Raw genomic sequence first — 20,082 nt, 5'->3', positions numbered from 1 at the left:
CCTCCTGTATTGCTTCTCCCTCCACCTCTAGTGTTCTCATATTGCTCCTCTCCTTCTAAAGTTTTTCTTCCTCTTCTGCACCCCCAGTTTTCCCTCAACTGTTCTTCTACTGCACCTCTAGTTTTCCTGCAACTGCTCTTCCGCTCCACCTCATGTTGCCCCCTTGTACTGCTCTTCTCTTTTTTCTCCAGCATCCTCCCAGTACTACTTCTTACATCCATTTCATGTTTTCCCTGTACGGTTCCTTTTCTTCTCCAGGTTCAACTTTGTGCTGTTTCTCTTCTTTATCTCCAGGAGTCCCTCTTGTACTGCTCCTTTCCTCAACCACCTTTTCTGCTCCCCTTTTTTGCCTCCAGCCCCTTCTCTGCACTACTCCCCTCTCCTCTACCTCCAGATTCTCCTCAGTACTGCTCCAACCTCTTCCATTCCTCTTTTCAAGCACTCAACTCTCTTGCACCCCCTGTACCTCCCCTCTTCTTCAGTTTCAGTAACATCACTTAGTCTCAGAACTCCCCCACCCCCCGCTACACTTCTTTTCTCCCCCTATATACTGGTCCTCTTATTCTTCCCTTCCTGTGTATTAAAGGTGAAGAATATCATAAAAGAAGGATAGAAGCCTGTTAAATCCAGGATGCTCTTTATTTATTTTTTGCAAACCTGTTATAATTCTACCAGTAAAAAACGTTTCGGCTGATTTCACACTGAGGCGCTTTAGCTCTAAAAATAGCGCCAACAGAGTGCCTGTAAAGAGCCTCTCCTCTCACTCCAGTGTTAAAGCCTGAGTGCTTTCACACTGGGGCGGTGCGCTGGCAGGACGCCAAAAAAAGTCCTGCAAGCCGCTGTAGGAGTGGTGAATACACCGCTCCTAAAGCACTCGTCCATTGAAATCAATGGGCAGCGGTGCTGCAGCAGTGCTTTGCGAGCGGTTTTAACCCTTATTCAGTCGCTAGCAGATGTTAAAAGCCAGTGGCCGAAAACCTCAGTAATTTTATGTGGCGCTTTACCCCCAACGCCCCAATGTGAATGTAGCCTTAAATTCTGTTAACGAGCGATGATTAAATACAACTGTCTACAGCAATACACAGGATCAGCAAGCATGCAGAAGAAAACATCATGATTGTAGATATGTACTGTAACACAGACATGAATGACTGATGAAGAGAACCTAGGAGGTGAGTTGATGAATGACTTGGTAATATTGCTAATTAGTTACGTATAAAAGAGAATTTCGTATTTTCCCATTATAGCAAAAGCTGGATTACCAAGCTGGAGCAGAGGAAAAGAGCTTGTTTGTTCCAAACAAAATCTGCATTAAACTCACATGGGGAGATTAATCCACCAAGAATGTATACTCATGCTGTGTTCAATGGGATGAATAATACAAATCACTTGGCTGCACTGCATATATAAAACAGACTTTTATGAAAAATTTATCAATGTATCTGAGTTTCTTACAGAGCAACAGTAAAATACAATCGATGTACCGCTACAGATGCAAAAATTGGAGATGTGCTTTAAGCTTAATACAAATCCAGTAAAAAGAAATCCCACTGTGACAATGTGCACAAATATAAATATATACAAACATATGCGTTAAACACAGAAAAACACTTTTTTTTGTTTACTTAAAATTTGTATTAGCATTATAAAGAGCAATCCAAGGAGTGTGAACATTCTTAATTACATAACCGTAAATTTATAAGTAAAATAGTAAACCATTGTACGGTACAAGATCTTGCAGTAAAATAAGTTTGTATGATGTTCTTTTGATCTGTCTACCCCAATGGGTGCTAACTGTAGACAAATCCAATTCTACTCTGTATAAAGATGACAAGTACAATAAGAATAGATCAGTAGTATCCAACCTGGTATTAATTATACATCACAGCCTATTAAATAGTTGGAGGTTCTTTGATTTTTAAGCCGTTCTTGCCAGTTTCTTATAAAATTACTAACTGAGGAGTTTTTTCTGAACTAGAAGAAGCTCATATTGGGCTTGAGTGTTTATTCTAGCAACCACCCTTGACAAGTTAGGAGTTTCTGTAGATTTCCACATGCTTGTGATGGTAAGCCTTGCCCCTACCAGAGTATGTGTTACTATCATCCTAGAACATAGTGGGTAGCTATCCAGATTTATTCCCAGTAAGGCCATTTCTGGTGTCAAATCTATTAACATGCCTGTGAGGTCTGCTATAAAAGAGGATATAACGTTCCAGAAACTTTTTGCAGGGCCACAGTGTATGGTATAGGTTACCTGAAGACTCATTGCACCTCCAACATAATGACGATATGGAGAGAAATATTTTTGCCAATCTATATGGGGTCAGATACCATCTATTAAGGATTTTTTGAGAATTGTCCCAATGTTCCATGCAAGCAGATGTTTTAGTTATTGTTATTATAGCTTTTTTTTCATTGTTCCCAAGAAAATGTTTGTGAGAGGTCTCCCATTTCAACATGTTGGGATTTTTTCCCATTTGTAGAGATGGATGAAAGGAGGTTTTAAAATAAAGATATTCCCTTTTTTTAATTTAGATGGTTATCGGTTAAGTATTCCCAGATTATTGTGGGAATGGTTGTCTCTTCTAGTTTTAATTTTTTTAGACGGTTGTTTTCTTTCGACTATGTTTTTGAGATGATCTGGTAGATATTGGTAGGTTTGAAATCCTTGCTTAACGCAATCACTTGTTGATATTTTTATTCTACAGTATTCTACTATTCTTGTTGGAGTTGGTACTTTAGTAAAAGGACTTTTTTTTATTAGATTTGGAAAGAATATGTTTCCATGCAATTAAGGTTGCTTTTATAGATAGGAGGTTGGGTACAAGTATTTATTTTTGTATTATATGCTTGGCCATAGACAGAGCATATAAATCATGTCCTTTTGTGAATTCTTTTTCTAAATGCACCCATAATTTGTTATTGGGGGTGGCAAACCAAAATTTCACTTGGTCTAATAAGGAGGCATAATAATAATTTTTAATATTTGGTAGCCCCATTCCACCCAATTCTTTATTAGTGGTTAGTATATCAAATGCTTCCCTTGGTTCTTTCTCATTCCATATAAATTTCTTCATTTTTGTATGAATTTGTGTAACCATTTTTGCTGGTATCAAGATTGGGAGGGAATGAAAATAAAATGAAAACCTTACCCAAGATATTATATTAAGGGCTGCTATTTTCCCAACCCACGATAGTTGCACTTTTTTTTTTTAATGTTTTGTAGATGTATATTACTTTGTTCTGCTAGTTTGTTGAAGTTTGATGTTTATGATTTAGATGCGGGATAGAAAATGTGTATGCCTAGATAGGTGATGAATGGTTCATTCCAACTGTAGTCATAATTCTTGCTTAGTATATCAATTTGTTTTTTGGTAATACATAACATTTATTTTGGTTAACTTTGTAGTAGGAGACCTCCCTATAATGATCTAGTAATTTTCTAATTTCAGTATGGAGGATTCGGGGTTAAAGTTAAAATGATACCACCCCCAAAAAGTCCAATTTTATGTTCATGTTTTCCAATGATTCCAGTAATTTCAGGGTTATTTCTTATACTTTCTGCTAATGGCTCTATTATTAGTGAGAAAATTATAGGGGACAATGGACATTCCTGCCTGGTTCCAAATAAGATGAGAAGTTATTTTTAGTAAACGATGTGTCCCGGCAAGTTTGCAGAAATCTCCTAGTTTGCGGTATCCCCCGCAATCCTTTCTCTTGCTCATTCCCCCTGGGTGATGTCCCATGTGCCTGTCTGTGCTCTTAGGGAAGCTTTAGGTCGCCTTTGTATCAGAGCTCTCTCAAGCTGCTTCCATCAGCCTCTGTAGCCGCCACCCCGCCCCCCCCCCCCCCCCCCCAGAAAAACACATTTTAACTCATGGCAAAAACAAATGCCACCCCTTTTAACCACTTCAATACCGGGCACTTTCACCTCCTCCTTGGCCAGGCCAATTTTCAGTACTGTCACACTTTGAATGACTATTGCGCGGTCATGCAACACTGTACCCATGTGAAATGTTCATATTTTTTTAAGACAGATAGAGCTTCCTTTTAGTGGTATTTAATCACCACCGGGTGCTGACGAGCCTTGCCAGTTATTGGCATTCTTTTCCTCACAGAGACACAATGCTTGAGAAAAAGACGGCCGATAACCGGAAGTTCTGTTTACATTTGATTTGCTGTGATTGGGCCGAGGGACACAGCAGTCACAGAGAGCGCCCGATGTAGGGCCCAGGAGGCAGTTTTCTGGGCAGACATCTATGGACACCCTCCCAGAACTACAGCACAGTGCTGTAGCCATCTTTTGGCCATAGCACAGTACTAAAGTGGTTGAAATGCCTCTACACACATATCAAAGACACTGTCAGCTTGCCTTTGCAGGGTTCTTGTGGGGGAGCAAGGACTTTGTAGGTCCTTGATCCCCCACAGCTGGCATAAAACAACGGGCACTTCCAGGTTTAGGAGAGCATGTAAACTGCTCCCCTGTAATAGTACTTGAGCCTAGCAGCCAATTGCTAGGCTTGTGCACCGACACATGCCTGGAAGAGTGACATGTTACCTACCCCAAGGCGGATGACACAGCCAAACTCAGCACTAGGCTGCAGAAGGGCTGGAAAATGTAATAGGGCACAGGTAAAGAGGGGAGCTTTTGTGGCGTGCAGGTGAGATGAGTATAAGTGGGTCAGTGGATGCTTCGCATGTCTTTGGAGTTTGCTGCAAGGACAGGGGGAACATTCAAACTCCAGGTAGATAGTGTCCTGCCCAGGTTTCGTACCCCAGTATTCTAGGGCGGAGGTGCTAACTGCTACCTGTATATATACAGTATCTCACAAAATTTAGTACACCCCTTAAATATTTTATTCATTTTCATATGACATTCTTTTCATGTGACAACACTGAAGAAATGACACTTTGCTACAATGTAAAGTAGTGAGTGTACAGCTTGTACAACAGGGTAAATTTGCTGTCCGCTCAAAATAACTCAACACACAGCCATAAATGTCTAAATTGCTGGTAACAAAAGTGCGTACACCCCTAAGTGAAAATGTTCAAATTGGGCCCAATTAACAATTTTCCCTCCCTGGAGTAATGTGGCTTACAAGGTCTCAGGTGTGAATGATGAATGGGGAGCAGATGTGTTAAATTTGGTGTTATCGCTCCTCATGGCAATGAACTCTCTGAGCATCTGAAAAAAATAATTGTTGCTCTACATAAAGATGGCCTAGGGTATAAGAAGCTTGCCAAGACCCTGAAACTGAGCTGTAGCATGATGGCCAAAACCATACAGCGGTTTAACAGGACAGGTCTCACCATGGTCGACCAAAGAGGTTGACTGCCCATGCTCAACGTCATATAAAATAAAAGGTCTGACATTGAAATTTTATTGATAATAGATGCTCATATTCACAACGCTACAATATGGATTTTAATTTCTAAGCACCCAGCACATTGCTCTTTGTCTTATTAAACATGTCTGTATATACTTTTACAGCAAGCAAGGCCTCATGCTCCTGTTTTATTCAAAACGCTGTTTCTGACAGGAGAAAATCAGCATTAAAAAATCACCTAAGCTGTGTTTTTTTTCAAACCAGTTTAGGAAAATTTAGCAGTGTGTGGGCATTTATTTATTTCACTGGCCAGAACTGTAATTATTTATGACCATTGAAAGGAAAAAATGCTAAGTGCTAAAGGTGCCTAGCGTTTAGCAGCATTCATCGTTTTTTGTAGCCAAAATTCCCTCCCCTGAACAAGATTTTAGAGCGTTCAGAAAATGTCCTCTAAACTCTCATGCTACTAAACTGAAGTAAACCTATATGTGGGCGTGGACACAAAAGAAACAAAGAGGGGAGTTCAGGGCCAGAAAAATAAAACGCTAAAACCCAGAAAAACATATGTTTAGGAGCAGCAGTGTGCATGAGGTCGCATAGAGATGTATCTCACCTCATCATCGTCATCATCAATAAAGGGATCTCGTGATGACTGGCTCTGGGAGCTTTTCTTGCTGAAGCTGGAAGAGGTGCTGACAGGTCTGCACATAAAACAGCAATAGAAAAAAGGAGAGTTATATATTATTATAGAATGTTGCATATCCTCCATAACAGTTTCTAAAGAAGTTTTTGTTTCCCATAGCTACCAGATTCTCTCTATACAGTGAAGCTGACTGCTAAATATCGGAACAAAATAGCTTGTCCTTGAAATACTGTCATGCAAGAATCCAGCTGTTATTTTTAAGGAGTTCTATTGTCACAACATACACTTTCATTTTAGAACATCAACATTGTAATATAACAATACATACAACAGTTACAGTATTTCTGACAATCCAATATAAGCCTGCTTGAAAAATCTTCTTTCTTGTTGTCAGTGCTGCCTGTCTATTGGTCATCTCGTTCAACAACTTTCTGTATTCACTGCATGCTTATCCTCTGCTGTTTACTTTCTATTTCTAAGGACTACATATCCCATGGTACCTTACTCTCTGTGAACAGTGATTCCCGTATTGACTCCGCCTCCTGAAACTCTTCCTCTCAGAACCTCTGTAGTTCAGAAGGCAGGCTCTGTGAAATGTGTGACACAGCAGTGCCTACCCAAAAGGCATAGATATTACGTGTCACAGAATTCAAGGAAGTAAATGTGTGGGGATCTTCACAAAGTACGTTTACAAACTTCAAGATCATTCGGATTAAGATGATAATGCTCAAATTGGGCCTCTGGCAAATACAGTAAGTGAAGTCAGGGTGCCTGACCTTTATACTTCCAGGTCAGTTTTTCACAAAAAAACAAAGTAAAACTATGACAACTAGGGAGCTATCATGCTGGCATTGAAGAACTACTAAACACTGGTGAGGACACAGGAGATCAACACTTCCAAAATTGTTGGTTTACCAGTAGACTTTGAGGGACGATTCATCAACAGAGTGGCATGGGCAGCAGTAGATGTAAGATCCTCTATTCATGCTGTCTATTGCATATGGGCCAATCTCCCGCTGCAACTGCTGCTTTCTGAGAGCCATCACTAAGTGGCACAGGCAGCAGTAGATAGAAGTATTTACATTCTTCTTCTCAAGTTAGGCTGGCTATACGCAGATTCTTTTCCTAACTGATCAAACGGTTCCCTCCATTCATGCTATCTAATGCATATAGGCCAATCTCCCGCTGTGACTACTGTATTCTGACAACCGCCACCGAGTGGCATGGGTGGCAGTAAATGGAAGTATTCACATTCTTCTTTTCAGGTTAGGCTGGCTATACGCAGATTTTTTTTTCTAATGCGCGTGCACACAAGCGTAATTTCCCATCTGAAAAATCTTGGATGGGTTTTCCGACGGAATTCCGCTCAAGCTTGTCTTGCATACACACGGTCACACAAAAGTTCTCTGAACGTTTGACTGTCAAGAATGCGGTGACGTACAACACTACGACGAGCCAAGAAAATTAAGTTCAATGCTTCTGAGAATGCGTTGAACTGTTTCCGAGCATGCGTGCATGTGGTAAACCGGATTGAACAGATGCCTCCATTCATGCAAACTGGTGCATATGGGCCAATCTTTGACTACTGTATTCTGACAGCTAGCACCAGTAGCTGTCAGAGTACCCACAGTACCCAAACAGCGCCTGCATCTGGTTGCATGCAGATGCAGTCATGCCAACAATTTTTTGCTCAGCTCCTTAAATGTTTCAGTTGAAGGATGTCGGGAGGAAGGGTGTTCCTGATAATCTTGGCAATTTAACAGCTTTATTTGGCATTCTAAAATGGTGACACAGTAACTGTAATGTGTTGACAACTCTATAAAATTCTATACATATATGAAGCATTCCTAAGATAACTTATAAATATTAATTTCAGCTGGGAAAAAGAAATGTACTGTACTATTATTAGAACTTTCAATCATTGAACATAGGAGCTTCTGCATAGCCAGATACATAACAGCGTAATGTTTCCTGCAGATAATTACCTGTGCTGCTTATATTCCACTTTTATACCTCTGGAAAGTGCAAATCAAGTGAAACTGATCTCTGACAAATAGAAGAGCCCCAGCTTCACATCCACTTGATCTGTGAGCTTCTGCAGTAAAATGGTTGAATTAGGAACTAATTTCCGCCTGTCCAATCCTCGTTTAAAACAAACCAATACACAATTTTAGCAGCAACGGAATCTTACAGAAGTTATCTAGGAGACAAGGAGTTTTTTTTTTATGGTATGCATCAGTTGTAATAAATGCATATCAAGCTACATTGTAGCAGCCTCACCTACCACAGAGTTGGGGGATATACTGTGCAATGGCTTTCTTATGATACTGCAATGCCAGAGGTTCTCAGCTCTATTGCTTATCACAGTGTTTCTCAACTGCAAGCATAGGATCCAGTTTGCTCCGAATCAGTGTCAGGCATTGCAATGGAGTAAGGGGGATGGCTGTTAGCACCATAACAACCAACAATACTTTAGGGCTGGATGCATGGTGTCTTTGGTTGCTATGGTGCTGGTGGCTGGCTTGTCTGCACCATGGCAACACATGAAACTGATCCAGGGCAAGAGGAATGCAGGGCCACACCCAGAATTCAGGAGAGGAGGAAAGCTTGCTTCCACCTGGCCTTTTCTAACCCCCCCCCACCCCCGCCCTCTTGCTTGATAGAGTAGGGAAGGGTCGGTTTCTTTTTTTTTTCCTGTGTCCTGGAGATTTCCCTTCACTTCCAGTCCTGGAGATGCAGTAAGACCTGAGACAGAATCTCTACAACATGATGGGGACTTCACCTCTTAGACAACTGTTACTGGAAATGGTGTGCCCAAGACAAGATTTCCTATCACTTCTCGTTTTGGTAACAACTGTAAAATTTAATTTTTCCATCACTTTATGTCTCTGTGGCAATGGTCACCGTGACAAACAGAGAGGGGGAATCTAGAGACAGCAATAAAAAACTGGATAGAGCTGGCAATACTCTCTGAATTTTGGCTGGTTCCTGAAGAAGCGGCCAGAATGTTCCCAGTGGGCGGGCCTGCTCCGTTCAGCAAAAGTCGACTGTTCTAATAACTTTTGTCAAAAGAGCTTGCTGGAAAATTTTCACTCGCATGGTGGCTGCATTCAAATGAGATAGAGCTGCTGTTCAAGTATTTTTACAGCAAATGAGGGTGGGAGATTTGGTAATCCACATTGTACACTGTGGGTAAAGAATACAAACAAACCCAAGGATGAACCGAGGAAAAAACCAAGCTTTGCTTACCACCAGCCCACAGACAACCAATTAACCTGTCTAACAATATGCATTAAAAACAGGGGTTTAGTCTGCACAATTTGCAAATGCATGCGTAAGCCACAGAGCCCGCCAAGGCACCTCGATATCTGTGGTACCTAACTGACTTATGAGTGTCCCCACAATGGAGGCACATGCATTTTGATGGATAGGTGAGAGCAGGTGGACTGAAGGGGAGCCACCCCTCCTTAAAGGTACAGGAGCCCACTGAACACCCAGCACAATGGCAACACAGGTGTCAGTGGGATGCCTGACCAAAAACATGACCAGTGACGAAAAAAAACGCCACCCGCTCTCACCTATAGCTGGCTATCGCAGTAAGAAACTTGTAAGGCTAACAATAGATACAAACCATCCCTGTGGATAAAGAAGTCTGCAGGCAAAAAAAAAAAAAAAGAAACTCACAAGGCCTGCACACACGATACAAAAATCGGAAGAAGAATTTAGTCCGACGAACAATCTTCCGATGTTCAGATCGTTAGTATGGTGCTTTCGACAAATGATTCTTTGTCAGACAAAAGCTGGATGTTACAAAAATTGTAAGAGCAAGACTTCACAAGCTCAGAAATGAAAGAATACATAGAAAACTATTCAACACATTATGTCACTTCTGAAGTTGTATTCTGTTGTACAAAAATGTTCATATAGTGAGTAACCTCTTCACTTTGGACACGAGACTAGCATAAAACAAAAAAACGGTCACCTGAAAATCTGATCGTGTATACGAGGCTTTAGATCCCTTTCACATCGCCAGAGCCTGCAAGCGGATCGGCCCTCTCAGCAGGGGATCTCTCCACTGATCCCCAATGAGCAAGCGGATGACAGGTACATGTCTGCTCCGCTGATACAGAGCAGACACTGGCACAGCTCGCTGTCCTTTATGGGTTGTCCAATGGAAACAGATCACCTGTCCGTTTCCATCCAACCCGCCAGCTGGATGAGAAAAGGATCCCTCGTCTGTTTTTAGCAGACAGGATCGGATCGGATGTTTGTTGACATCCAACACTCCATAGAGAGCAATGGATGGTCTGATGGAGTCTGCCTGAAAAACTGTCGGGTGGACTCGATTGGTCCGTCAGTGTGAAAGGGGCCTTAGGCCAGCCTAGTTCACACTGGAGTGATTTCAGATGTGCCTTGAGCCGCACAGAGTCGCACAGAATCACATCACAGTGGTGTTCACAGTGGTGTTCATTCACATCAATGCGACTAATTTTGGGGAAGAGCTCAACTCTTAGGGTAGTAGCACCTCTTCTCTCAGGCCTGGTTCTCATTAGTGTAGATAACATAGGAGGAGGAGTGGCGAGGCAGCTATTCTCTCTAACCTGACTCTCATTAGTGACCACGATGTCGGGGAGAAGCTTTACTCTGTATTAGGGGTGCACCGAATGAAAATTTTGGTGCCAAAACTGAAAATGAAGGATGTTTTAAAAAAAATATTTCTATTTTTACATACAGTTGTATTATATTCGACTTTTTAACCACTTAAGGGCCAAGCCTCTTTTTTAGATGTGTTGTTTACAAGTTAAAACATATTTTTTTGCTAGAAAATTGCGTAGAACCCCCAAATATTATACTTTTTTTTTTCTAACACCCTAGAGAATGAAATGGCGGTCGTTGCAATACTTTGCCATACTGTATTTGCGCAGCGGTCTTACAAGCGCACTTTTTTTAAAAATAAAATAGGATTTTTGTACTCACCATAAAATCTTTTTCTCTGAAGTTCATTGATGGAAAAAGCTCCAGTAATCTTGAACGTAGGGTTATTACGCCACCTTCAGGAGAGGACTAGGCAGAACATGTAATACATGTGAAAAACCAGAACTTTACAGTTCCGCCCAGTGGGCTGTGCCTCCAGTAACAACCCCTCAGCCTGCCTCCTACAGCTTCAGTACGTCAACAAGCAGTATAACGTAAATCAATAGGAGGGGAGGGTGGTGTGTGCGTCAATGAACTTCAGAGAAAAGGATTTTACGGTAAGTAAAAAAACCTATTTTCTCTTTCGTTCACTGACAATCGTGACAGTAGGGACGTCCCTAAGCAGTGTCATAACGAGGAGTGGGAACAGCAATAAAACTTCACCCACAACCAACGGTGCTCCCTAACACGGGAGTCACCATCCTAACCAACCGCATCAGAACTTGCGGTCAACAAATGTAACAGTGCATTAATACTCAAAAGTAACTGTTTCTTTAAAAACAGAGGAAAGAGTGCAGAATTGCAACATTACATGGCCGACTGCAAAACTTTGCGGCCAAAGCATGCATCCGAAGATGCGCTTACATCCACTTTGTAGAATTTGGTAAAAGTGTGAACGGACGACCAAGTTGTTGCCTTACACACTTGAGCGACTAACGCTTGATGTCAGAAAGCCCAAGAGGTTCCAATTGCCGTGGTGGAATGGGCCGTGACAGGAAAGGGGGGCACCTGCCCCTTCAAGGTGTAGGCCTGTACCACAATCTGTCCGATCCACCTGGAAATGGTGGCCGACGAGACTAGCATATCTTTTTCGGACCAGCTACCGAAACGAACAGAGTCTGACTTTCGAAAGGGAGCCCTGGCAGACAAATATACCATTAGAGCCTGGACCACGTCCAGGGAATGAAGAACCACCTCCTTAGGATGTGTCGGTTTAGGACACAGAGATGGTAGCACAATGTCTTCATTGATGTGAAACGCCGAAACCACCTTCGGAAGAAAAGAAGGTTGCGGACACACCACCACCTTATCCTTATGGATAACCAGATAGGACGACTTGCAAGACAAGGCAGCCAGTTCCGAAACCCTCCTGGCCGATGTATTGGCCACTAGGAAGACCACTTTCTGAGAAAGAGCCAACAAATTCTCTGATGTTCTCAAACGGTGGTTTCTGAAGCGCCGATAGCACCAGGTTCAGATCCCACGGGGGCAAAAGGTGAACTACATGCCGGACCCCTTGAATAAAAGTGCTCACTAGAGAGTGAGACGTCAGGGGTCGTTGGAAAAAAACAGCTAAAGCTGATATTTGCCCCCTAATGGTGCTTAAAGCCAATTTCTGGTCTACTCCTCGCTGTAGAAACAGCAGGATCCTGGAAATGGAATAGGTGCCCGAACGCCATCCTTTCTCCTCACACATGGAGATTTAGCCCTTCAGGTACGATGGTATATCTTCCGAGAAGAAGATTTTCGTGACCTCAACATAGTTGAAGTCACAGAATCCAACAGGCTCCAGTTCCTTAGCACCTGGCTCTCAACAGCAATGCCATTAAAACCAGCGATGGTAAAACAGGATGGAGAAACGGACCTTCACACAGAAGGTCCTCTCGCAACGGTAGTCGCCAGGGAGCGTCCACAATCAGGCGTACCAGGGACGCCGAGGCCAATCTGGGGCAATCAGTATCACTGCAATCCCCTCAGCCTCCACTCTGTGGAGCAGAAGTGGTAACAGTCTTATTGGAGGAAAGGCGTTGATCAGTCGGTACTGACCCCATGCAGCCACCCATGGAGTCTGACGCGTCTGCCCAAGGATGTCTTGTCCTGGATACGAATCTCGGCACCTTCCGATTGAGATGGGAGGCCAGGAGATCCACGTCTGGTGTGCCCCACCGCAGGCCCAGCAGCCTGAACACCTCCAGATGCAAGGCCCATTCTCCTGGGTCCAGCATCTGGTGACTTAGGTAGTCCGCCTGCCAGTTTTATACTCCCGGGATGTAAATTGCCGACAAGGCCGGTACATGCCGCTCTGCCCACTGAAGGATGTGAGCGACCTCCCGTGCTGCAGCCAAGATTATTGTTCCTCCTTGATGGTTGACATATGCCACCGCCGTAGCGTTGTCTGACTGGATCCTGATCGGATGCCCTTGTAGTCTCATCGACCATGTGAAGAGGCATAGCCTGATCACTTGAAGCCTGAGAATCTGTTTGATCAGCAACTTGGATTCCTCCCCCAACCAGAGGCCTAGGGTCGACTGTACTCCCAGTACTCCACCCCAGCCGGTCAGGCTGGCATCCGTTGTGATCACTGTCCAATGCAGAGGTAGGAACGACTTCTCGGACCGAAGTGCCGGAGACCTCAGCCACCAGAGCAGGAAGTACTTGACTGACTGGCTCACCTTAATCTGCCGATCCAGGGATAAGGGAGATTTATCTAATTTTGTCAATATCTCCTTCTGCAAGACTCTGGTCTGAAACTGAGCATACGGTACCGCCTTTGAAGGAGGCCACCATGAGGCCCAGGACTCGCATGCAGAAGTGCAGCGACGACCACCTGCGGTTCATCAATAGTTTTACCACGGCTCTGAGAGTCTGCAGTTTGTCTGAAGGGAGAAAAACTCTCGCTTCAATGGAGTCCAACAGTAAGCCTAGGTACTCCAAGCACTGAGTCGGTATAAGCACCGACTTTATGAGGTTTAACAGCCACCCGATTTCCTGCAGGGTTTGCATGGTGATCGCCACATCCTCCTTTAATTCTGAAGCGGAAGATGCTCTCAGGAGGAGATCATCTAGGTAACCTACGACTGCAATCCTGCGTTGTCGCAAAAACAACAAAATTGGAGCCAATACCTTGGTAAAGACTCAGGGTGCTGATGCCAAGCCAAAAGGGAGAGCCACAAACTGGTAGTGGGCTTCCCCTACTGCAAATCGCAGAAACCTTTGATGCCTGAGGCATATGGGTATGTGCAAGTATGCATCCTGGATGTCCCCTTGATGGAGTGCAGCGACTACTGAGCAAACTGATTCCATTCTGAATCTCTGTACTTTTACAAAGCCATTGCGGGCTTTCAGGTCCAAGACTGGACGTACCCCCTTCCTTTTTGGGGACTACAAACAGATTGGAGTGGAACCTTTCCGATTCCGGAACAGGCACTATCACCCCGCGGCTTAGCATGTCCCTTACTGCCCCCAATAGGGCCTCCCGGCTAGCTGAGATTAAGGGTATGCTGGAAGGGAAGAATCTGTTTGATGGCCAACAGAGAAACTCTATCTTGTAGCCAGAGGAAATCAGTTCGCAGACCCATTGGCCGGACAGCCGAGAGGTCCTGGCAGAGTTTAGCTGAAGTCCCGGACGGACGAAAAAGCCTCTTTTGAGCGTAAAATGAGGGCCCTTGCGTGTGGCATGGCTCCTTAGTCTTCCTGGCCTGTGGAAGCAAAGTAATTACTCTTTACACCTGTGACATCCAACAAGGCTTCAAAGAGGCTCCAATGAAGGGTAGATCCGTCAAAGCTTTTATAGATGCCTGGTCCGCAGACCAGCATTTTAGACAAATCAGGCGCTGCAGCACCACTGCTAACACTGAAGCCCTGGAGAGCAAAGGAAGCGTATCCAGGGCTGCGTCATAAACGTACTTAAGGCCGTGCACTGACTGGTCTGCTAGTTCCATGCAGACGGGAGTAGCCTGCTGCTTCTCCAATTCGCGGTGCAAAAGTTTTGCCCATTCAGTAAGTGTCTGCGATACAAGTGCTGTGGCCAGTACTGGTCATATTGCTGACCCCACAACCGTACACAAGGAACGGGCCACTGCCTCGGCATTCCTGTCAGTAGGGTCTTTAAATGCAGAAGTCCCCTCTACCTGGATCGTGGTTACTTTGTTTAACCTGGATACTGGGGGGTCCACAACCGGAAGAGCCGACCATAATTTAAGAAGGCTCTCCTCAAAGAGGTAGTGCACCGCTATTCTTTTAGGGACCGAGAAGGTCCGTTGCAGGCTTCCCCATTCCTTGTATATGAACTTATCGAAATAATAAGTCAGATACGGAAACACCTTAGGTGTACGGCCTGGCTTACGGGACCCAAAGGAGACTGCTACTTAAGCAGAGAAACCTGCTGTATCCTGAATTTTCAGGGTATCACGCACAGCTGTGATAAGTGCTCCAACTAGTGCTTTGTCTTGCGCGGACCAGGACGGGGACTCATCCTCACTGTCTGCCCGTACACCGCCTCCACCCTGGCAACGAACGTTTCAAGGACCGCCGACAAAGCGGCCAAAGGCACTGCACTGTTTGCAGACAAGCCGTTGCAATTGCAGGGAGTTCTGGGGAAGAAACCCCAGTTTCTGAAGCCATGCTGATCCACTCTGTTTGCCACCCTTGGGGACTTAGGACAGGTGCACAATCCCACCCTCCTAGCTGCTGCAGACTGAAGGGCCCCCACCACAGGACTCACCACCCCGACCGCGTGCTGCACCCTTCAGTTACAGGTGTCTGCGTCTAGTATCAGCTCTTAGGTGTCCTGAGCAAAAAAACGTACCGTTCTGAGCAGCAGGGACCAGCACTGAGGATAAAAAATGCGCTGGGCTACAACAAAATGGCCACAGGTCACCTGTATAAGGTACATAATCACAAAGAAAATGGTTGCTGAGCTATAGAACAATGGCCCCTGACCATGCTTTCCACTGAGGCACACTAAAAATGGCCGACAAAGAACTGTACACACCGAAAGGACAGAGAAAATAGCAGCAGAACAGCGCTATGGCGATCGGCACATGCAGACCTCCAGACACCTAGCGAGGAGACCACAGCCACCCAGGGACACAGCCACCCAGCGCAGCCCCCAATCTAAGGTGAGAGCCCCTCCATGGGACCCCTGGCTACAGGTACACACACAACTCAGCAGCCCATCATGCAGCAGCCCCCACAGAGGGGGGGTTAGGGACAGGGAGAGAAGAGAGACCCCCTAATCGACCTCCCAGGGAATGCCAAGCTGCTCAATCCCGCAGAGGCAGGGAGAGCTGTACTTACCATTCGGACGAGTTGGGGACATCCCATCACATACCCCCTCTCCGAGCAGTACAGTGTGGCTGCTGGCCACGGCACAATGTCACAAGGACATCGGTAGTCCGGTCATGTGTGCTTCCCCTGGAGCATTGCGCTCACCGGCCGCCCCTGGAGCCTGAGGGGCATGTCGTGGCTGACCTAACGTGTAGCTAGGGTCTGCACACACTCAATGGCCAGGCTGGGGAGACTACAAGGATCTAGATCAGGGATCTCAAACTGACGGCCCTCCAGCTGTTGCAAAACTACAAGTCCCATGAGGCATTGCAAGGCTGACAGTTACAAGCATGACTCCCACAGGCAAAAGCATGATGGGACTTGTAGTTTTGCAACAGCTGGAGGGCCGCAAGTTTGAGACCCCTGATCTAGATTATCCAACCTGTCACCCAGCCGGCTGTTGATAGCAGATCACAGGATCTTAAAATCTTGCACAGAAGGCAAACATGCAGCAAAAAATCCCAGGACCGATGGTACCGTAGGGAGCCTAGGTCCCTTTCCTTAACTAGGCAGAAAAAAACCTGAGCTGCAGGAAGTAGTCTGAGGGGTTATTACCAGAGGGAGCGCCCCCTGGGCGGAACTGTAAAGTTCAGTTTTTTCACATGTATAATATGTTCTGCCTAGTCCTGAAGGTGGCGTAATAACCCTACGGTCAAGATTACTGGAGCTGTGTCCATCAATGAACGAAAGAGAAATACACTTTTTTGAATAAAAAAAATAAGACAACAGTAAAGTTAGCCCAATTAAGTTTTTAGATTGTGAAAGATAATGTTACGCCCAGTAAATTATTGCTCTCGCTCTACTGATCACGGCGATGGCTCACATGTGGTTTGAACACCGCTTTCATATGCGGGCGCTACTCACGTATGCATTCGCTTCTGCACATGAGCTTGGCGGGACGGTGCGCGTTTAAATTTTTTTTCTTATTTGTTTTACCTTTTATTTTTAGTTTTTACACTGTTTAAAAAAAAATTGTGTTACTTTTATTCCTATTACAAGGAATGTAAACATCCCTTGCAATAGAAAAAAAGCATGACAGGACCTCTTAAATATGAGATCTGGGGTCAAAAAGACCTCAGATCTCATATTTACGCTAAAATGCAGTAAAAAAAAAAAATTGTCATTTATAAAAAAAAATGTCCCTTTAAGAGCTATGGGCGGAAGTGACATTTTGACGTTGCTCCCGCTCTACAGTGTCATGCTCATTGTCTTCATGCGCAGCCAATGAGCGGACCGGATCGCCTCCACCACTGCCGACCAGCTCTGGTAAACGACAGAGGGCACTGGAGCGTGGCGGGAAGTGGGCCACTCTCCCGCTGCTGTTAAAAGTGATCTTGCAGCGAATCCGCGGCAGAGACCACTTTTATCTTGTAGCCGACTGAACACGGGGATACCGGGGTTATGGCAGCTAGCTGCTGACATAACAACGATATCTGTCCTCAAAATGAGGATGTATAACAGCTATTGGCGGTCGGAAAGTGGTTTAATAAATATAATAAATTTAAGTTAATATGAATTTATTGTTGGCCATTATTGGCACCTTTGGTGCAAGAAAAGCTCAAGAAAATTTAGTCCCCAGTCTCTAACCATCTGATACAGGACATGGTCAGAGACTGCAGACATGCTACAGGAGATGGTCAGAGACTGCAGACATCGTACAGGAGATGATCGAAGATTGCACACATAATAAAGGAGATGGTCAGAGATTGCATATATACTACAGGAGATGGTCAGAGACTGCAGACATAGTACAATGAGAGTGACAGAGACTGCAGACATAGTACAGGAGATGGTCAGAGACTGCAGACATAGTACAGGAGATGGTCAGAGACTGCAGACATAGTACAGGAGATGGTCAGAGACTGTAGACATAGTACAGGAGATGGTCAGAGACTGCAGACATAGTACAGGAGATGGTCAGAGACTGCAGACATAGTACAGGAGATGGTCAGAGACTGTAGACATAGTATAGGACAGTGATCATCAACCCTGTCCTCAGGGCTCACTAACAGGCCAGGTTTTATGTATTACCTTGGGGAGATGCAAACAAATCTGATATAATATACAGTACTCAGAAACAATCCACAAACTTAAGTGCAAGTGCTAATCAAAATACCTATGTATAAATACATGGATGTAAACGATAAACCAATAAGTGAATACATCTGGTACAAATATAAATAATAATACAGTCCAAATAAATTTGATATAGAATCCAGTGCACCAAAACAAAATCCACAACAACTTGTGACAATACTTCACACACGTCCTCCCCCTCCCCCCGTGTAACTGCACTCACCTCAAAGATTTTGACCGCACACCTAAGTTTGGTCAAAATGTGCAGTATAACCAACACTGGCCTCAGGGTTAATGGACTCTGTCTGTGGAATGCCAATCCCTTCACTGTGGATGTCCTCGGTATGTATATGCAAAGAAGGGCTCGATAGTATAAAGTTTATTAAAAATAGATTAATCATAATCACATCTTAGAGGTGCTACCAGCGCACCACTCTATACAAAGCATGGGTAAATCGAACAATCCCAATCCGAAAGGTGTATTGTTATGCCTCTAGTCGCTGAGAAATCAATGTCTCAGCTGGTTTCTCCTCCGTCCTAGCCCCTCCCCATCGCGTATTCGATACAGGGCTTGTCTTGTGTCTTCATGGGGGGATTCATATTTATATAATATTAATCATGGATATAGTAGTGTCTTTATTCAAATGCATATGGCATATTTGTAAGGCTATGGAAAGTTTTAGGGTATAGAAACTATACTTGTGTAATAATCCTTGTATTTTGAATAACCAGGATGTTTCTTATGCCATCACTTAACTTTCAGAGTATGTGAGAAGTTAAGTTAATGATCTTATCCAAATTGTCTCATAACCATATATCCTTGTTTTAGACGCCAAGTCTACCAAATTTGACATCTGTTTGACAGCTCTAGATAGTTTATAGTTTTCTGTTAAGCCTAAGTCAAGGGTCATTCATAAATTTAATTTGACATTTAAAATAACATTTAACAATATCAATTTCTAATCCTATACTGCCCCTACTGAAAACTATATGTGAGGACACTATAATTCCCCTATAGGTCTGTCCAGGAAATGACGCGCGTTTGACGTCACTTATGACGTGAAAGGCATTTCCACACCGATTTCTGGGGGGGAATATAGACTGGAGACACATACCCGAAGGGGATCTTAAGATGGGGAGACGAGAGGAGAAAAACAGAGTGGAGAGATGTAGGAAGGAGGGTAAAAAGATATTCTTTGGGACACCCAGCTGATATCTCTCAAAACAAAAGTCTTTATTTATGGTAAAGTATTAGGCCGCGTACACACGCGGGGACTGTTCGCCCAACTTTGTTCGTCAAACAGTTTGAGCGGACAGTCCGCTCAAAATTAGCATGGACGGACTTGGCCACACACGACCAACGAACAGTCCGCTGAAACTTGCGCGATGACGTGAACGGCACGTACGACGGGACTAGAAATACGACGTCCTATACACTGCAATGCAACCTTCGCCGTGTAAATCCTTTCTGAGCATGCGCGGAACTTAGTTTGACGAACAAGCCTACACACGGGCGGACTGTCCGCTCAAACCAAGTTTCAGCGGACAGTTTTACGGAATTTCCGAAAAACTTTGTTCGTCAGACTGTCCGCTGAAACTGTCCGCTGAAGCCCACACACGAGCGGACTGTCCGCCGAAACACTGTTCAGCGGACAAAGTTGGGCGAACAGTCCCCGCGTGTGTACGCGGCCTTAATCTTTTATTTTTACCTTTTGGTAATTGAATTGTTTTAGCATATACAAAACAAAACTAATTATATATATATATATATATGGCATAGCAATTGGAGTGGTATTATTTCTACCTGTAGCATGAAATAATTATATTTCAAATATTAAAAGAAATAAACATTTTTGTATGTCTCTCCAAAAGATAATACCAAAGTCTGTACAATGGTCTTGTCATGATATGTGTTTGAAAACAAATTCATTCTAAATTTATTTTTATTTAAAAGGAGTCTTATTTAAATTACCAAGTTTGTATGTGGTTAACACAATTGTCCATATACTGTAA

General features: G+C 44.0%; 1 protein-coding gene across 1 annotated transcript in view; it reads right to left on the bottom strand.

The window, feature by feature from the left end:
* The window catches only part of MRE11 (MRE11 double strand break repair nuclease), a 594,456-nt gene that overhangs the window by 27,092 nt on the left and 547,282 nt on the right, over positions 1–20,082 (bottom strand). The window contains exon 19 of the mRNA XM_077484966.1: positions 5,941–6,028. Within this exon, the coding sequence (XP_077341092.1) occupies positions 5,941–6,028 (88 nt within the window). The remainder of the gene's footprint in view (positions 1–5,940; positions 6,029–20,082) is intronic.

Source organism: Lithobates pipiens, unplaced genomic scaffold (assembly GCF_037356315.1).
Source record: "Lithobates pipiens isolate NorthernLeopardFrog02 unplaced genomic scaffold, aLitPip1_a1.2 Scaffold_17, whole genome shotgun sequence".
Taxonomy (NCBI): Eukaryota; Metazoa; Chordata; class Amphibia; order Anura; family Ranidae; genus Lithobates; species Lithobates pipiens.
This window is presented reverse-complemented; position numbering and strand designations above follow the sequence as displayed.